Here is a 20,352-nt window from a genome sequence, read left to right as displayed (position 1 = left end):
ATACTGGTCCCAACTGTTCTGGGTTCGACTTCTGTGGTCGTATAAAGCTGTGCCCTGCAGAGCATCTGGTTTCATTGTAACAAAGCACAACCCTAGAGCAGTATAAATCCACAAATTCATACTTGATCAGTGTTTGTGGTAATGCTAATTGTGTATAAGTTTCATAACATTTGGTTAAGACAAACAATACTTAGAGAACAGAAACTTAAATTTCCAGCAACTTTTCTAGAATGGTACAAGTTACGTAACAAAAATTCAAACTTGACTTGTGAATTGTGGTTATAAGCATTGCGTATCAGTTTCATACAATTTGGTTCAGGCAACCTAAAGTAAGAGAACAGAAACGATTTTTTGGATATATACTGAGGTACTTATAAGGGAAGAATGTACATACTTACAGAAGAACAAGGATAAAACTCAATACGGTGTGAGCATAACAACAGCAGTATGTCCACATGAATAAAAGGTTTATATACGCTAGATTCATAATTTTGTTGCTGTAATCCATTTGTTTGATATATTATGGTAATCATTGCCTCTGTGTTTGGATGACAAAGTAATTGAATTTCTATTTAAATAGGGCATGCTATGCACATGTTTGTCTGTAATCTATATACATTTTGAGGTGAAATGCAACCATTTAAGCCAAGGGGTACACATCATCATAATTTCACGAGTCTTAATCATTTCTACAGCACTTTTCTTCACACCTGATCGAGCTATGTTATTCAAGAAGTAGATGCTGACCTGGTTGCTATATGATACGAATTTGCGATAAAACACCAGTCGGCAGAGGTGGTATAAGTATAACTGATGTAAATTATTGCAAGGAGACTGAAGAAGAATTGACGTAGATCAATGTTTTTCTGCTGTCAGTTTGATCCACTTGAGCATGCTGAACGAGTGAACCCTTATATCCACATTTGAATGTATTTAATTTAATAAATCACAGAAATTAAAGTTTTCAAATGTTTTTTGGCATCAAAACCTTTCGATCGATGTTTAGACCGGCAAAAACAATGCATTTTAAAATTATTCTTTTTTATGAAAGCCGGTACCGTATTTACCTGTACTCGTCCATTGTTATAACAAACCATTATCACTTGTCAAATTATCCGACGGCTGCACCTCGTTCCCGATTCTTTCGATACTCTCGGACTTTTACCATGTTTACGTGCGTACGTAGTAAACAGCCAAAAGTAGAGCGGAAAATGTTCATTCATGAAATTTTCATGAATGAAACTGACGCAATCTGGCGTAGATTTCTTGTGATTTTCTCTTCAGCGTATGGCAGATCCGCGAAGTAGTGTTTGATATACTCATTTCAAAATGAAGTTAAATTCATCTGAATCGTCGGTGAACATTCAATTATTTTAGATTAAAGCTGTAATCTTTTCAGTCAAATGAGAAGTTACTCAAAATTTTTAAAAGAACCTTCCAAGAATCAGAATTCAATCACTATTACCAGTACTAAATTATCTCGGATCAGAATAAATGGCGATAATCTGTCACAATAAGTTTGAGGCCGATGGCTATGGAAAGTAGCAATAGCAAGCTATAGCAAACTTTCCAAAAAATAAATGTCTAATGAAACTGAAAGATCACTATACCTTTTATCCAGTAGAAAATAACAAATCTTTACATCTACAGAGCTAACATGTTATACAATAATATTTATTGTAATTTGAATGATTTGTCATTATTTTAATGAAGTCCTTTTTTCCTGTAATTTAGCTGCTGCTTTTTTCTTCATCATTTGTAGTTTCTTTTCTGCATTAACAACAGCACTAGCGCCCCCTTGTGGTTGATGAGATTTAGATGGTGCTGCCATCATACTAGATTTACTTGAACTACTGGTTCCTGGTTTACTTTGTTCTGGCTTTGGTATGCTAGGTTTCATACTTGCTTTAATAGTGTCGGGTGACAATTTTGAGGATAGTGTTTTCATGAAATCTAACTTAGGAGTAACAGTTGACTTGGAAGATTCAGCTTTCCCAGAAAACTTAGCTCCACTTAGAAGAGAAACTTTTTCCATTTGGTCAAATTTAGAGAAAATGTTTTTTGACTGACTAGAGGACTTTGATCCTTCAGATTTTGCAGACTGGCTAGTTTTGACCTGATCTAATTTTGTTAATTGACTTCCAAACTTTGATGAGTCCGATTTCCCCAACGAAGATTTTGATTGCTCTGACTTCACTGATTGGCTAGAAGATTTGGATTGTTCTGACTTTCCTAATTGGCTGGAAGATTTGGACTGCTCTGTCTTCCCTATCTGGCTAGACGACTTGGACTGCTCTGATTTTCCTGAAAGGTTTGCAGCAAGACTAGCCAGACCAGAAAGAGGTTTAGCACCAGCATTGTTGGACTGATCTTTGCTTGTTGATACCTGTAAAATATTTATTATTTATTCATCAGGAATAAGAGGTAATACACAAAGTATAGAAGTATTATCAGTAAAATACATAACTATTCTATCAATCATTATAATAATTTTTGAGTAAGTATAAACTTATTGGTTATGTAACATTTTAAAGATTAGTTGATCATAATATATACAAATTAAAAAATTCTACCAATTTTGGAGTTTGGCTTATAATAATTTTTTTTTTTAACGTAAAATATCAGTTTTCCATATCTATTTGTCTTATAGTGTCAATGACCCTTTTATAACGTGCATTATGGCCTTCCACATTTTTGAAAGACCATACTGCCACTTGTAGATGATGATCAATTTCTTAACCTTAAGTCTTCAGATTGATATTTCACACATATTTTTTTAATTCTAAAAGTTAGGATATATCAAGGAATGCTTCACTAAATACTGTAAATTAAGAAATTATTGTGTGCATTCATTGTTGTGATTTTGTCATTTTAGACTTGAATACAATTTTAATTTTTATGATTTTAAGCAAAATGGTGTTTATAGTTCATATAAAAAAAAAAATGCGAGTTTTTATTATCTGTGGTATTTTTCTCAATTATAAAAACCTTGCTATATTTTTGAATTTACAGTAGACTACTACACAGTAAATCAATAGTGAATACAAATAAAGATCTGATATAATCCCATGAAACAAAGCTATAGCAGGGATAAGGTTGTATAATTATCAGTAGGTTTGCAATTTTTCTTACGTTTATAAAAGTATACAATCAAACTAAAAAAAAAATAAACCTCATCAGAGGACGATTCATATTTTACATCAATGTCATGGATTATTAAAGGATAGGGTCACTGGATAGTATTATAGAAACAGCCTGAAGGCACTTAGGAATTTTCCTTTTATATCCCTAATTAGCAAAATTGAAAAGTTAGAGCAAGTTATTTTTACTAACATAATGAGATAATTTTCCTTAAGACTGAAGATTTTGGATTGCAAGAAAAGAATACAAAGGACAAGTTTCACTTCTGGCACAAATGGCCTAAAATATCAACTTCATCATAAATCATCAAAAAAGAATCAATTTGGTTCGTAAATGGGTGTATTTCAAAAGTCTAAATGCTAAATATATCAGTTCTTTTCATAAGAGAACATAATATTTTCAAAAGTAAGCCCATTTTGGTCATTTTGTCTATTTTTCAGAATTAAAAACTTTAGAAACACCTTGGCCGCCACCTAGGATCCAAAATGTGTTGTAACCAAAAGATTCCAATATTGATTAAGACTTCATCAATATAAAAGCTTTTTGGATCGTAGATGGCGGCCAAGGATAATTCTGCCAAAAACAATTAAAATTATGGGAGTACCAAAATTGACCTTTTAATACTAATAATTTGTATTTAAGGGGTCATAGCTCCATATAAGTAAAGGAAAGTGTCAGAAAAATTTGTCTTAATAGTATTATCACAAGTATTTCTATGTGCAATTTGTAATTTTTTGGCCCAATTTATAAAACATAAAAAAATCAGGGGCAATTTAAACCCTTTGTGAACCTTCTCCTTTGTAGTTTTCTGTGTGTGTTGATGCAACCTTCATTTTTTTCAAATGATTTCCATAAAAATATGTTTTACATGATAAAGCTCCAACTCTAAACAACTTACCTTTGGATCTACACGTCTAAAACTGAACAATGATGTTGGATCAGATTTAGCAGTTTTATTACTGGAGGCTGTAGAATCTTTATCAGATGATGTGCTTGGTTGTTTGGTCTTTGTAGTCTTTGACTGAACCTTGAAATAAAACTTGTGTTTGTATAATAGACTTTTGAGATACAAAAATACTAAATTTTAAAAATTTTGATCTGTAAAATATAAGACTTTTTTACTATTTTGAGCAACACAGCTACATGAAATATATTTCAAACCTTGACCTTTAACTGACAAAATTTCTAAGAAATGAGAATTCATACCATTGTTCTATCTTAATTCATTTATTCATTAAAATAAGATATGTTTTGTAAGAAATAGTCATTTTGAAGTCATGATAAAATTAGTTTAACTTCATTTGTGTCTTCTAAATAAAATTTAGAAACTCTAAAAATCATAGATGCATGTAAGACAAATATCAATCAAACTTTATGAATTTGGACAGGGGCACCTGACAGCGTACATAAGAATAAACCAGTTTTGTGCATATATATGACAACCTTTTATTTCTCTTTCACTTTAATTTTTTTTAAAAGGTACAGTAAAAACTAAACAAAATAATATTTGTTCACTGTGTTTTTTTGTTGTTGATTTGCTCTATCCTTGATGTGAACTACACATTTCCTTTTGTTCCTGTTTATTTCAGTGCATTAAGTTTGCACGCATTACCATTACATTTGCGTGCAAAAATCATTACATTTGCGTGCAACTTTTGATTACATTTGCGCGCATTCTTTTGACAGGTAAAATACAAGTGATAATACTTATTTATATATTAATTTGTTCACTTATTTACAAGTATCAGTATCCCTTCCGTTAGTCTAAGTCTCGTAAGGCACCTTTTTTGAAAGAATTCAATTGGTTATTTTTTAGGGAAAATACAGGTCATAATAATATTTATTTATTAATTTGTTCAATTATTTACATGTATCAGTATCCCTTTTGCGACCTGAGATTACCTGTAAAATAAATGCGTGCAATTGTAAATAAAAGCTGCGCGCAAACATAAAACATTTTTATCCCCAAATACGTGCAAAGGTAGTGCGGCCATTTATTTTACTAACCATTTTCTTCATATTTTTAGAGCATTTACAACAGTACCAAACAAATCTAGGATCATTGACATCTTGTTCTGTAACCGGAGGTTTGTGACACTCCTGTGATAGAAAAAAAATAATATTAACTCATTGAAAAAAGAGCTAACATTTTTGTCGGTCATAACTTTTACTAAAAACTTAGTTTTGACATTTAAAAAGTTCTGTATACCAGCCTGAAAATATATTTGTACTTTGCTGAATGCTAAAATTGTGGAAAAACTTTATCCAAAGAATCTACAATATAAATAGTGCATGAATAATTATGAATTTATAGCAATATAAACATGACAATGTAACAATCAAGGTCAGTTAACCCTCAATCAGCATGTTTATTAGAAGTTTAAAAAGTATCAAATATGTATCAAGTATAATGTTAATTTGACTTCTACTTCTTTAAACCAAGAGTCTACCCCAATCTAAACTAGAACTTTATCCTATCAAGAGTCTAACTCAATCTAAACTAAAACTTTATCCTATCAAGAGTCTAACCCAATCTAAACTAGAACTTTATCCTATCAAGAGTCTACCCCAATCTAAACTAGAACTTTATCCTATCAAGAGTCTAACTCAATCTAAACTAGAACTTTATCCTATCAAGAGTCTAACACAATCTAAACTAGAACTTTATCCTATCAAGAGTCTTACCCAATCTAAACTAGAACTTTATCCTATCAAGAGTCTTACCCAATCTAAACTAGAACTTTATCCTATCAGGAGTCTACCCCAATCTAAACTAGAACTTTATCCTATCAAGAGTCTACCCCAATCTAAACTAGAACTTTATCCTATCAAGAGTCTACCCCAATCTAAACTAGAACTTTATCCTATCAAGAGTCTACCCCAATCTAAACTAGAACTTTATCATATCAAGAGTCTAACCCAATCTAAACTAGAACTTTATCCTATCAAGAGTCTAACCCAATCTAAACTAGAACTTTATCCTATCAAGAGTCTAACCCAATCTAAACTAGAACTTTATCCTATCAAGAGTCTACCCCAATCTAAACTAGAACTTTATCCTATCAAGAGTCTACCCCAATCTAAACTAGAACTTTATCCTATCAAGAGTCTAACCCAATCTAAACTAGAACTTTATCCTATCAAGAGTCTAACCCAATCTAAACTAGAACTTTATCCTATCAATAGTCTAACTCAATCAAAACTAGAACTTTATCATATCAAGAGTCTACCCCAATCTAAACTAGAAATTTATTCTATCAAGAGTCTAACACAATCTAAACTAGAACTTTATCCTATCAAGAGTCTACCCCAATCTAAACTAGAACTTTATCCTATCAAGAGTCTAACCCAATCTAAACTAGAACTTTTTCCTATCAAGAGTCTACCCCAATCTAAACTAGAACTTTATCCTATCAAGAGTCTACCCCAATCTAAACTAGAACTTTATCCTATCAAGAGTCTACCCCAATCTAAACTAGAACTTTATCCTATCAAGAGTCTACCCCAATCTAAACTAGAACTTTATCCTATCAAGAGTCTAACCCAATCTAAACTAGAACTTTATCCTATCAAGAGTCTAACCCAATCTAAACTAGAACTTTATCCTATCAAGAGTCTAACCCAATCTAAACTAGAACTTTATCCTATCAAGAGTCTAACTCAATCAAAACTAGAACTTTATCATATCAAGAGTCTACCCCAATCTAAACTAGTACTTTATCCTATCAAGAGTCTAACCCAATCTAAACTAGAACTTTATCCTATCAAGAGTCTACCCCAATCTAAACTAGAACTTTATCCTATCAAGAGTCTAACCCAATCTAAACTAGAACTTTATCCTATCAAGAGTCTAACTCAATCAAAACTAGAACTTTATCATATCAAGAGTCTACCCCAATCTAAACTAGAAATTTATTCTATCAAGAGTCTAACCCAATCTAAACTAGAACTTTATCCTATCAAGAGTCTACCCCAATCTGAACTAGTACTTTATCTTATCAAGTTTATTACCCACTCGAAGAGTAGAAAAGAGATGAAGGCCACCAATGGGTATTCAATATAGAGGCAAGTTTCAGCTGGCCCCTACACAAAAATATGTACTAGTTCAGTAATAATGATAATAATTATACTGTTTGTAGCTGAAAATTGTCTGTCTCCATAGCTTCTGTAACAAATGCCAGAAAAATCCCAACAAAATTCCATAATAACACTGAAAGTTGCATAGAATTTACTCCCCTTACAACAGAGTTTTCTTACACATGAGACTAAATTTAACTTCCTTCACATACCCAGCAATGCCAATGAGTTAAATAACTCAATATGGCAGTCAAATATTTTCGTGTTAGAAAATATATAACACAAATGTCTTCAAACAAATTCAACATCATCATAACCTTGCACCCAATCAAAACAAAATGAAACAATTGGTAAAGTATTTATTTATTCTTTCTTCTTCACATATTTTAAAATGCTTACAGACTGACAATTTGTTAAAGAAAAAACAATATAATTTCTAAGCATTTTACAAGTTAAATAATTCTTCAAGTATCTCCTACAGCTTATTTCTTTTACTATCTTAAATGTCTTTCACAGGGGAAATAAAGGGAGATTATTCTCATATATTTGTCTTTTATATCGATTATTTATTGCATTAAAAAGCAAAACCGTGTTTTTCTATATATCTTTGGTAAAAAATATAGAATCCAGGGGACACAACTCCAAGGAAGAACAGAAACTTCACTTTCAAATAGAACACAAGGAAGGAGCATGTCTTGAGTAACATGAGTTGAAAAGAATTTTATTCTGTTGCCTTTTAATTTACGATCACCTTTTAACAATAGCTGTTTAATGTACTAATAATGTCACAATTATTGCCAGATACCATACAATAATACACTTTGCTTGTGACATTTGCTTTTTGTAAACAAGGACCAAGTTAGATGTTTCTCTTTGAAAAATATTCTAAAATCAGAATCTCAAAAATATTCAATTTCAGGTTGTCAAAGTTTTCATGCAAATAATTTTACCAGTAAAATAATTGTTGAAACAGTGCAGGAATGTGTTACTCTTGAAAAACTAACAACAACTGCCTTTGCTTTAATTATGACTTGGTATAATTATATATATTAAACATTCCTGGTGCATAGGGAAGGCACTTTGTTAATGACCACCCAATACACGTCACAGAATTAATTTTCAGATTAACGAACCATGTGGTTAAAAAAAAATGTTTCTCGTTTCTTATTTTTAAATAGATTAGACCATTGGTTTTCCTGTTTGAATAGTTTAACACTAGTAATTTTTTGGGCCTTTTATAGTTTGCTGTTCCATGTGAGCCAAGGCTCTGTGTTGAAGACTGTACCTTGACCTATAATTGGTTACTTTTATAAATTATGACTTGGATGGAGAGTTGTTGCATTGGCACTCATACCACATCTTCATATTTCTACTTAGATTGCAGCGGAAGTTTTAAAATGGTAAGTTTTTTATACAGCAGCACTAAGTTTAATGACAATCAAGAATTTGTTCAGTATACAAATCCTTGCTACTATCAAGGCTTAAGGTGGTACCTAACACTAAAGGGAGATAACTCTGTAAAATCAGCTAAACAGCTAAACATTTTAATCATGTTGTGTTTTTAATGGAATATTAAGCTTCTCAATGATCAAAATTACTGTCAGTCAAACTGCTATGCAACCAGTGTAATTTTTCTGATAAAATGGTTGGTTTAAATTTTTGCAAATTTTTATATATTTTTGTCAAAGGGTCAAAGTAAATACTCTGTCAAAATTTTGTGAAAATTAAACAAGCCAAATTAATTTTAGTGAGTGTTGGGTACCACCTTAAACAAAAATAAGTGTGTCTAACAGTATAATTGTAATAACATAATATAAACATGATAAAGTTTTCATCTCTCTATATCACCACAAAATCTGGCATACAAGTTTAGTATATTTGTGACAATTGATAACATACCTGATGATATAAACTATGGCATTCCTGACATTCTACCAACTGATTTCTGGAAGTCACATCAAATGACCTGTAAATTATAGATTATTATGTAAGAATCAGTAGAAAGATACCATTATTTTGCCTTTTAATTTAACAAATTGAGCAGAAATATCCTAATATTTCAAATACTAATGTATATCACAATTAAATCTATGAAAATGAGTGCACCTCAATTAATGATGAATTTACAATTATTGTGACATCAAATGATTTTTTTTAATTATACATGAGCAATCGTATACAGATGTAAACATATGAAATAGTTTGATCATTTGAATACAAAAATATACTTACTTGCAGACAACACATGAAATTCCCAAACCAAAAGCAAATTCATCGGCATCCATATCTTCCTCCTTACTCTTCTTCTCATGCTTTTGTTTTTCCTCCTTTACTTCTTCTTTTATTCTAACATCATGTGATGGGCTACGTCCAGGTTGTGGTGACTCCTTCTTTGGTCTTGACAAAGACGGCAAACCTTCTGGCTGAAGATGATCTTTCTTTGGTTTGCTAGGAGGTTGTGGGGAAGAATGACGAGCTTTCTTTTCTGGTATTATTATTACGTCGTCATCAGGATCTCTGGGTTCTTTTTTCACCTGACAATATATATATATCTTTAAGCAATTGTCTTCCATACATTCATATTTTTATATAAATAAGGTTGTTAGTGTTCTCGTTTGAATAGTTTTACATTGTCTTATCTGGGCCTTTTATAGCTGACTAAGCAGTATGGGCTTTGCTCATTGTTTAAGGCCGTAAGGTGACCTATAGTTGTTAATGTCTGTGTCATTTTGGTCATTTGTGGATAGATGTCTCATTGGCAACCATACCACATCTTCTCTTTTATATAATAAAAATATAGCTTGACTAAGCTTCCATTTAGTAATGATTCAAAGAAAATGTTGCACTACCCTGCAGTCTACCCTGTAGTGTTCTAAACTTTGAAACAGCACCAAATATGATTAAATGCATGAAAATAACAGTTCAAGTATAAAAATAACACAACATTTGTTTATAAGAGATGTGAGAACAAAATTTTAAACAATTTAAAGAATTTGGTATAAAATACCTTCTCTAAGGTTCTTTTTTCAGCCTCTCTCTTTTTCTCTCTATCATGATCAGATTTGTGTGATTTCTGTCTATCTAGATCTGGTTTATGGGATGATGAAGATGATGATTTACTGCTCGACTTGCTCTCCCCAGTTGATGCCTTAAAAACAGAATAGAACAATACCTTTGAAGACACTGTTGACTTTAGATAAAGTCAAACTATTTTTAAGAAATAAATGTATCAAACTTGGTCCCTGTCTATAAGGCATATACATACGCTGATGTTTCACAATTAGAATGGTGCACTGTCAATTTGAATTAACAGTTTACGTTGGAACAGATATCGCATTTATTTCTAAACCAAATTTAATATATATATTTTTTTTTTAAATTATATCAATCTTTGGAATGGCCAACTGATTATCACAATTACCTTTTGTTATTTTGTTTTAAGGGATCAAAATCGGGATAAGGCATACCATATCTGGCTGGGTCAAATATTTTTTGGAAGCCCTGTTTTAAGGCATAAAATCATCTGTATTTTTAAAAGACAACATATGGTGTTTTGTATGAAAATATGTTAACACTTAACTTGATTTAGCCGTTATGAAAAAAATAAGCCTTTAATAATAAATCACAAAATACATATATGTCATCTGTTTATCCAAGAAGCTTTTTAAAAATTGTCTTGTCACAACACAAATGGGACACAAAAAACATCATTTTTTTCATGAACCATTATGTCAGTCTTTACAATTTAAAGGTAAAATAACAAGTGAAACTGCGAGCTACTGCTCACTGATGATACCCCCGCCGCAAGTGGATAATATAAATAGTGTAAAAATATGCAAGTGTTCGGTAAACAGGAAGTTGTCGAGTGATGAATCTGAAAACGCATCACACGGTATAGCTGACTTATATAAATCCTGAAACCAAATTTCAGAATTCCTTAAATTGTAGTTCCTGAGAAAAGTGTGACGAAAATTTTCAACTTGGCTTTCATGTGTAAAATCATACAAGTGTTCAGTTAACAGGAAGTTGTCAAGTGATCACTCTGAAAACGCAGTACACTGTATAACTGACTTAGATAAACCCTGAAACCAAATTTCAGAAATCCTTGTATTGTAGTTCCTGAGAAAAATGCGACGAAAAAATAAATAGTGTAAAAATATGCAAGTGTTCGGTAAACAGGAAGTTGTCGAGTGATGAATCTGAAAAGGCATCACACGGTATAGCTGACTTAGATAAACCCTGAAACCAAATTTCAGAAATCCTTGTATTGTAGTTCCTGAGAAAAGTGTGACGAAAATTTTCAACTTGGCTATCACGTGTAAAATCATACAAGTGTTCGGTAAACCGGAAGTTGTCAAGTGATCAATCTGAAAACGCATCACACGGTATAGCTGACTTAGATAAACCCTGAAACCAAATTTCAGAAATCCTTGTATTGTAGTTCCTGAGAAAAATCAACGAAAAATATTCATGGGACGGACTGACTGACGGACGGACGGACAGACAGAGGTAAAACAGTATGCCCCCCTTTTTTAAAGAGGGGGTATAATTAATTACCTTAGACATGTTATAACAATGTATATAAATGCACATGCTTTAATTCATACCATTAATAAACATTCTTAAATTAATGATATATAGGAAATTTTCACAAATTGCTCAGTTCAAAACAGCAACTTGAAAAAATGTTTAGAAAAATGGAATATAAGTATGATATCCATCTTCGCTAGCCAAGGGTTACGATCCACTCCCGCTCTCCTTGGCTAGCAAAGATGTATGATATCATAAAAGGGCTTAAAGTCAATGGGATGCAAATGCCATTTCAAGGGTCAGACTGTTCGTTAAAAAAAGGTAAATTTCTAATTTATTACTTTCAAACTGACATTCTGTTTTCTAAATCTTTATTTGAGTTCTCAAGCTAGTGTCTAAACTTAGTTGCTGAACTAGACATATAGGAGGGTAGGAAGTAGTAGGAATACCCTTTATCTTCAAGCTTCAAACTCTATTTTTCACTACCGTTAGTAAAAAATGCAACTTAATTTTTTAACGTCATAAATTTACATATTGATCGAGACAAGTATTTTTACCATATCTGTCCTAGAAATTAAGAAATCTTGGAGATTAATAAATATATTATACCAAAATTTAAACTTTAAAGTCAAACAAAATGTTTTTCTGCGAAAAAAGTTGACTGGAGCGAATAAACATTGGCTGATATATATTCTTTAACTATATTGAACTGATAGACACAAGTGTTAATATCTCATTTATTATATAATAGCTGTCCATGAATTTAGTGAATCTGTGAGATTAATAAATATATTACACGAAATATAAACTTTATTGTAAAAACTTTGAGCCCAAAATGTGACCAATAGTGACCAATAGTTGTAAATTTCTGCGTGGCACTTTGGTCTCGTGTGCAGAGTTGTCTCATTGGCAATCATACCACATCTTTTTTATATGGAGTGAGTGTTCATCACGGCAAACTAGAAGTACTAATATTTATTAGATTAATCTAATTTTGACACTTGTCGTAATCACCAATCAGACCAAATTACATGTTATTAAAGTTTTCACACCTGAGACATCAAAAACCAAGTAATTGAATTACCTTATATAATCAGTTGGCAATTAAAATCCAATCGAAGAAGAAATTTAATAAAGTTCAAGATTACATCTTGTTTATCAGATCCCCCCCCCCCCCTTTATAAGACAAAAGCAAACAAATTTTACTTGTTTCAAACCGGGGCAGATGATTGGAAATGTTACCAATATATGTAGATAAATAATGATACAAAATCAGTCGCCATTGGTAATGATGTTCTTAAAAAACAAATTTACAAAATCTGATTACCAGGAACAAAAGACAATACAAATGGTAGAAAAAGTTTCAAAAGTAACAAAAGCTTAATACTTGTGCATTTTGAGGGAGATAAACAGTGTACGTACCCGTTGGCCATGCGGGGAATAGTAAAAAGTCACATCCCCCTGAGTATAGGCGAACTGCTCCTTCTGTATGAAGAAAATAAAACATGACATAAAGTCAGATGACAAAACTGTCATAGATGTTTCCAGGGAAAACATATCAAATGGTACAGTTTCTGGTGAACACAAAGGAGTGTTAAATGCTAGAAATGTAAAACAAATTGAGAACCTAGTGAGGAAAGTCAATGAAGAGGAAAGACTGGGCAAAGACAATATAATATATATATATAACCTTTTGCTCTTGGCATATATTAAATGAATGAATTCATCCATGATGTGACTGTTTTCCCTGATCTAAGTTCAATCCTTGCTTTACCAGAAATGATGTCTATAGTTAATCAGTTACTTGATGTTAACACAGAAAACGATACTAGTATTCTTTCTGGGTTTTTTTCTATACTAGTAATACAACCTTTAAGTTTGAAGTCTTTTATGTTTCACCACTTGTATTTAGAAATATAACCTATAGTGCCTGTAGTTCGTTATCTTGATACACTGTAACTTTCACATTTAAAGGACCTCTTAAGGTGGGACTCTGAGTATATAACATTAAAAGATGACTTAAGGAGGCTCGTGGGTTTAAGATTTTCAGAAACAAAATAAACATTAATTTTTCATTACAAATTTTATTTATCACCTTTAGTAGTTGTTACTTTATCATCTGGTGCAAGAAAATTGGTACCGTTAATTTTATTACTACCACTGGGTCGATGCCTCTGCTGGTGGACTATTAGTCCCCAAGGGTATCACCAGCCCAGTAGGCAGTACTTCAGTACTGGCATGAAAATACAGATTTTTTGTGTTATTAAAATTTGCTGTTACAAAATATTAGAAATTATTATAAATTAAGGAATGTATCTTCCTCATGCAAAGCTCTGATTCCTTTCACCCATTTGGCTATACTTTTTGGACCTTTTGGATTATAGCTCTTCATCTTTTATATAAGCTTTGGATTTCAAATATTTTGGCCACAAGCATCACTGAAGAGACATATGTATTGTTGAAATGCGCATCTGGTGCAAGAAAATTGGTACCGTAAATTTTATTATCATATAGTACAAAAAACATTTAAAAAAAAACAATTCATGTTGGCCCCAGGTGACTTTTAAAATCTAGATATCATTGAAAAAGCTCCAAATTATCTCCCTTCAGTGCAAAAATGCCATTTTTGGAATTAAAATCTTTTTTAACTCATAGGTGACCTATATATTTTAATGTTGTTTTCGAATAAGCTGTACATAAACTATATAATTGTGAATTTAAGTGCTTTTTGTAATTTAGTTCTTTTTTTATTTAAATATTACCGTTATTTCTCCTATCAGTTCAACAGAAAAAAATGACATTAGCAAAAATGTATGCTTCTTTCTAAGGCAGATTGTGAGCATAATGAATGGTGATCGACCCCATTTTTTTATTTGGTCAAGTATAAGATAAAGTTCATCTATAGAAAAATATAGGGAAATCCTATATCAAATAAAAAAATTGATTTAGACCCACGAGCCCCCTTAATCAGAAAGTTGTCAAAACCGGTAGTTGTTGATGGAAAACGACATTCTAACTCAAAGGGGCAAATGCGTAATTGATAAATACCAAAACCTTTATGCAGATATAGGAAGATGAGGTGGTAGTGCCAATGAGATAACTTTATGACCCATTTTCTGATATTACCAATAATGCATGTGAAAGCATGAATGCAGTTATAACTTTTTTGGAAGAAAAAAAAAAATTTCCTATAAATTTTATATTTGCATGTCATATGTCATCTATGTGTATTGATATCGCAGATTTCTTAGTTTCATGAAAAAAAAAATGAAAAAAATTTTAATATTAACTTTTTTGTTGACCAGTTGAATATAATATATGTCATATATGTATTAGTGTACATCAGTGTATGTGAAATTCCGTCCTGGTCAACTTTTTTTCATATGACAAAATCAAAGGTACTTTATTCATTTGATTTACACCACGTGACTTTGGCCCTTATGGATAAATTACTTTCCTTAGTTGAAGATTGAAAATATAAATTATTTTAGATTTGCGGATAATTGTCATGGATCTAAAACAAGTGTGTCTTTGAAAACTTCCTTTGGCCGATATTAACAAAATGTTGTTTTATTCTTAAGGAAAATGCTTAAAATTTGACCTTTTACGAAATGGGACGGTTAAAATCATCATGTTTTAAAAAAAATTAGGCTGAAAACTCAAGAAAGCAATAAGTTAAAAGTTATTTAACCTTTAAATTCAACCTACAAGGTGTTTCCCATTATGCGAACAAATCATGAACAATATCTTCTTGCATATGTGTCTCTGTTTTGAATCTTGCTTTTCAAGACTTATTTACGATTTTCCATCAGTTTTTATAGCAAAAATACTACGGTTACGCTTCTGATTTTCAAACTAAAAAGACTGAAAGTTTTCAAAGTAGACAATATAAAAAATGTTCATTTATACGCGAAAAGAAACCTCAAAACATGTACAATTCACCTATATGGGAACAAATTGTTGATTTCAACACAGCAATTTGCAAATTGGCATTTTTATTAAAGGGGCATATATACTCCTATTGTAATGGCTGCCGTCATGATAAGGCAACATGGCTGCTATGCAAATTAGCAAAGTACTCCAAATTTTGTCATATGTGCTGAAAAACAGTTTTTTATACTATAAATTTTATATTTTCATATTAGATATTTATCGTTCTCACAGATTCCTTAGTTTCATGAAAAAATATATGGCAAAACAAAAAAAATATAAACACTTTTCGAATTAGTTCAATATAATCAATGTGTACATCAGCGAATGTGAATACCGTCCAGTCAACTTTTTTTGCAGAAAAAACATTTTTTGTTACTATAAAGTTTATATTTACGTATAATATATTCATATATCTCACAGATTCCTCAATTTCAAGGACAAATAATTCTTATATCATTTGCATATCTATAAATACTTGAATTGGATTGGTCAATTAGAATTTTTCTCTTGGTTTACACTTTGATAAACCATGTTTCCGAAACTACTTTCGTAAACTATTCATGCGGGATACACATTCTTGCAGGGATACTGGAATTTTCAGCAAATTGAGATTATAAAACAATTGCATTACAGTTGTTTTTATCTAATGCATATATAAAAAACAAAAAAAGAAATAAAGTAAATGAACTAAAGCTTCAAAATTGTATAAAAATAAAATTTAAATAAAATTCCAAAAAAATTTCATGAAGGATTTGGCAAATTTACGTCATGGAAAAACACAACATCATACGAATAGATATTTACAAAGGGAAAGATTATTTCGTTGTGTGTACGCTTCAAATTTGGATAATATTTAATTGAAGTTTTTGAGGTAGGTGCTATTTCATTTCAGATTCTGTTGCATTTATCGAACATTTATGGTTTTCAGAAAGTCAAGATGGCGGCGTACTCCTTAGTTTATATGACTTGCCATTGTGCTTTTGATGGTAAATATAGTAACTATCAAACAAATAATGTAAATTAATAATTGCATATGTTTGGCTCAAGAATCATAAGGATTAAACACATTTTTTCTAGAGGTTATTGATGTGTAAACCAGGTCTCTTACTCACAAACTTGACATAAAAGTCCTTTGGACTTTTATTCAGTTTGTGAGTTAATCGCCCCGGTTTATACATCAATAACCTCTAGAAAAAATGTGTTTAATCCTATAATATTGTAAAACAAAAGAAATTTTAACACTTGTTGTTGACTTGTTGGATATACAATGTATGTATATATGATAGAGTATATTGGCGAGAGTGAAATCTGTCTGGTCACTTTTACTTGCTCAAAAATATTTTTTTCACTTATTTTTTTTATTTTAATAAAATATAGTTTAATATCTCTAAGGTCTACAAATATTAAAAAATCTATCAAACCACAAAAAAGTGATGACTATTTATATCTCATCCTGTCATCCGTCCTGTCACTATCTTGGCAATCATCCTGTCATTTAATAGTGCTTCCCAAGTGGAGTAACTTGCTGTTGTTTTTTCTATGATCGGGTTGTTGTCTCTTTGACACATTCCCCATTTCCATTCTCAATTTTATAATATGAGCAGACTGAAATACGGAATCGTGTTAAAATGAATGTTGCAGGCTTTGATAAATAAAGACAATTATGAATTACTCATACATGGTAAGCTGTACAAAATATATAATAAGTGAAAGAATATTGTTTTAAGCAGCAAACAAATATTTAAACAGGTGCTCGTCAACGTTAACTTTGCAACGTAATAGCAAAAATTACGTTTTACAGCATCTGGGCCCTTTTTGTCAGATGTTGCCACATATGGTGGCCCTCGCTATTATTTCTTTTGCAAAATAATAAATTTCTGCTGGTCTTTTGAAAATTACGGTGGTCAAATCCCTAGGACTACCACTTTTCAAAAGTCTGACATAGATAGGAATGGTATCTTGACAAATATATGTATTAGAAATCAATTAATAAGGCCATTGCTTTATCATAATCTATAAATTTTGAATGTGACACAAGAATCATGTATCCCAGTAATACCTCTAGCAGTACAATACATATTTTTTTTTATAAATCAAAGTGTGTTAATTTTATAACTTTTTTTTATGTGATATATGAATATTACAATTGAAATTTTAAAATACCCTTTGTCGTTTCTTATCTGCAATGACATCATCTAATAGCTTCTTCAGTTGGGCTCCAGAATCTTTTGCTTTAGAATGAAGTAATCTGTGAGCTTTTATAAACAAAGGGTCTAACTCAACAACAGCCATTTCTTTTATTTCTGAAATGAATATACCAGTAAGTTGATACTTTATTGCAATTGATTTGTTGTCATCATGTTGGTTAATGTGCAATGATGTTTTTATTGTGTTTCATTTTAGAAGAATTGTCTTGATAGGCAAAATGGGGTGGGGGTCCTATTCATGTTAAACTATGTACTTACATGTACATGTATAGTCTTAAAGTCTTTGTACTAGTTTAAATTCTGTCAAATTGCAAATCTGTACCAATTTTGCTTACTGGATCATGTATTGTTTGTTTTTGTTTGCATTAGAGTGTACATATATATGTATGTATTGGTTTTAACATGTTTAAGTCTGGCATTGCTGTTTGGAGAGATATGTAACTGATTGAGATCTTTGGTGATGCAGCCATCATGCCTATTCCATGAATTATGATTATCTATTACCAGTATTACAATGCATTTTTTGTACTTATCTATTAAGGTTCATCATAACCTTTTGGCTAGTAACATGTATATAGTATGTCCGTATTTTCTCCACAAATTTTAAATTCAGTAATTTTTTAATGCACTGAACAAACCTGTGATATCGCAGTTCGACAGGGACAGAATTACAGTATGTAATTATACATGTATGTGCATGTAAGACTTATTTTAGCCTAGATTTTTAGTATTGGTATTGTCATCAGATAGTCATGCTGATTATAAGATGTTAATGAAACATATATATGCATGTATCCTAGTGTTATCGGTTCTCGATAGTGAATCAAACTTTTGCGCTGTATGGCCAGCTCTTCAAATAAATGTGGTCAAAGCTGATTGTGTTAATTTAGTAGATACTTTTATTCAATTTCTTTTATCCTCTAACATTATTTTCTCTTACGTAAATCAAGAAAAATCAAAACATCTGTTGTTGTGCTCAATTTTGACATTGTGTGCAATACATCATCAGTTGTAAAAAGTGTAGTACGGTAAGCATGTTTGATATTAATAGAAGATTTAAAATTACGAAAATTGAAGAAAAGTATCAATTAAGTATCATTTGTCTCTAGAAACATATTTTTTATGAATTTTAGCCTTATGGAACAATTAAGGCATCTTTAACAGATATCCTAGGAATTATCACTCAAGGATAAAAATATGCATTGAAAAAGTAATCTTTAATATATTTTAGATGATTTAGGATTTTTGAACTGATTCTTATAATTATGAGATCATGGAGATGTTTTCACAGCTCATCTTTAAAATTTTACTGCCACAGTAACAATAATTAAGGGCATTTTCCAATAAAAGAATTTAATTAAATTTTAAAGTTGATAAGATATGGCCCAAACTGCTTTCCATAGATTTTTTCCATAGCAACGTAACATCACATCTAACAACTGTGTATTACGTATGTGGACTTGACCTTCTTTTCGAGCTAAGTTTTGATAACATTTGAAAACGTGCTATTTTTGAACCAGGGGCTGAAGTTGGGGTTGTTAAGGGTATAAGGAAAAGTAGGTTAAAATCGGAAAATATTATTTTTACTGTTGTAAAATATCTGAAAACTTGAAACGTTGAAATTAATGCATGCTTGAACCAAGTTTTTGATACCAACAAATAGAAAACATGTAAGATTTCGGGAACTACTTTTATTTTAGCCATGCGCATTGCTATCGAGAACTAATTACTATCGAAAACAGATGACTACATGATATGCATAACAACAAGTCATATAAGTAAATTCTATGAATACCATAAGTCTTTTTTTGTTGTTCCTGAAATGCATAAAAATAAATTGATGGACTTATTATTAGGATTTGAGTTACAGTAAGCCTATTCCAAATAGTAATGACGTCTGGCAAGGCTACTTTTAATTTTTTTTTCAGGACCCAAGAAAAAAAATAAATAGCCTTGCCAAACTTCATAATTATTTAGACTACAGTTAGCCTAAAAATTGTTGTTGTCTAGTGCTATCCTAGACTTACTGATTAGATAATGTCAATGCTGCTATCAATCTACCAACAGAAGTGACTGTCAGTAATAAAACAGTATGATTAAAATGAACAGATAATTCCTTCCTTTTTTTTTTACTATTTCCACAAACCGGAAGTTACTTTTCTAAACTTCAAAACGGTTACGTTCAGATTGAGAAACGGAGTGGTGTAAATCAATTTAGTAAAATATCTACTCAAACAAAATCAAACATATTGTAAACCAATCATAAAGTTTTATCCAAATTACCATGTCTATAGAATTTGCACAATCTAAAAAAAGATGAAAATACATTGGTTCATAGTGTGACGTCCAGTGACAAATATTTCACTTTTCTGTTATTACTTAATTTCTTCTTCTTCCATATTATATACGAGTCAATGATTCCCTATATAAGCAACCAAATTTTTCCCACGAAGGGGGGGGCCCG

The 20,352-nt window shown here is 31.2% G+C and overlaps 1 protein-coding gene across 2 annotated transcripts; it reads right to left on the bottom strand.

Annotated features, from left to right (window-relative positions):
• Nucleotides 1-1,588: 1,588 nt before the first annotated feature.
• Nucleotides 1,589-20,039, bottom strand: LOC134685647 (integrator complex subunit 12-like). 2 transcript variants are annotated; one of them, XM_063545593.1, is made up of 9 exons: nt 19,916-20,039; nt 17,845-17,984; nt 13,171-13,233; nt 10,226-10,366; nt 9,451-9,752; nt 9,118-9,184; nt 5,149-5,241; nt 4,040-4,168; nt 1,589-2,386 (listed from the first exon to the last, which is right to left on the bottom strand). In XM_063545593.1, the coding sequence occupies exons 2-9, from the start codon at nt 17,971-17,973 to the stop codon at nt 1,700-1,702; spliced, it is 1,611 nt and encodes a 536-aa protein (XP_063401663.1). In that variant the 5' UTR covers nt 17,974-17,984; nt 19,916-20,039; the 3' UTR covers nt 1,589-1,699. The 2 variants fall into 2 exon arrangements, with proteins under 2 accessions (XP_063401663.1, XP_063401664.1); XM_063545594.1 differs by lacking the exon at nt 13,171-13,233.
• Nucleotides 20,040-20,352: the final 313 nt, after the last annotated feature.

The sequence above is a fragment of the Mytilus trossulus genome, chromosome 9 (assembly GCF_036588685.1).
Source record: "Mytilus trossulus isolate FHL-02 chromosome 9, PNRI_Mtr1.1.1.hap1, whole genome shotgun sequence".
Lineage (NCBI taxonomy): Eukaryota > Metazoa > Mollusca > Bivalvia > Mytilida > Mytilidae > Mytilus > Mytilus trossulus.
The sequence above is the reverse complement of the archived record's forward strand: the minus strand, read 5'-3'. Positions and strand labels throughout refer to the sequence as shown.

Excerpts from the sequence above, each read along its gene's own strand:
- LOC134685647 (XM_063545593.1), bottom strand. The coding sequence starts at position 17,973 with ATGGCTGTTGTTGAGTTAGACCCTTTGTTTATAAAAGCTCACAGATTA. Across the intron at positions 13,234-17,844 it reads CAGATAAGAAACGACAAAGG|AAGGAGCAGTTCGCCTATAC; the intron begins GTATTTTAAAAT and ends TTCTTCATACAG. Across the intron at positions 10,367-13,170 it reads ATTCCCCGCATGGCCAACGG|GCATCAACTGGGGAGAGCAA; the intron begins GTACGTACACTG and ends TCTGTTTTTAAG.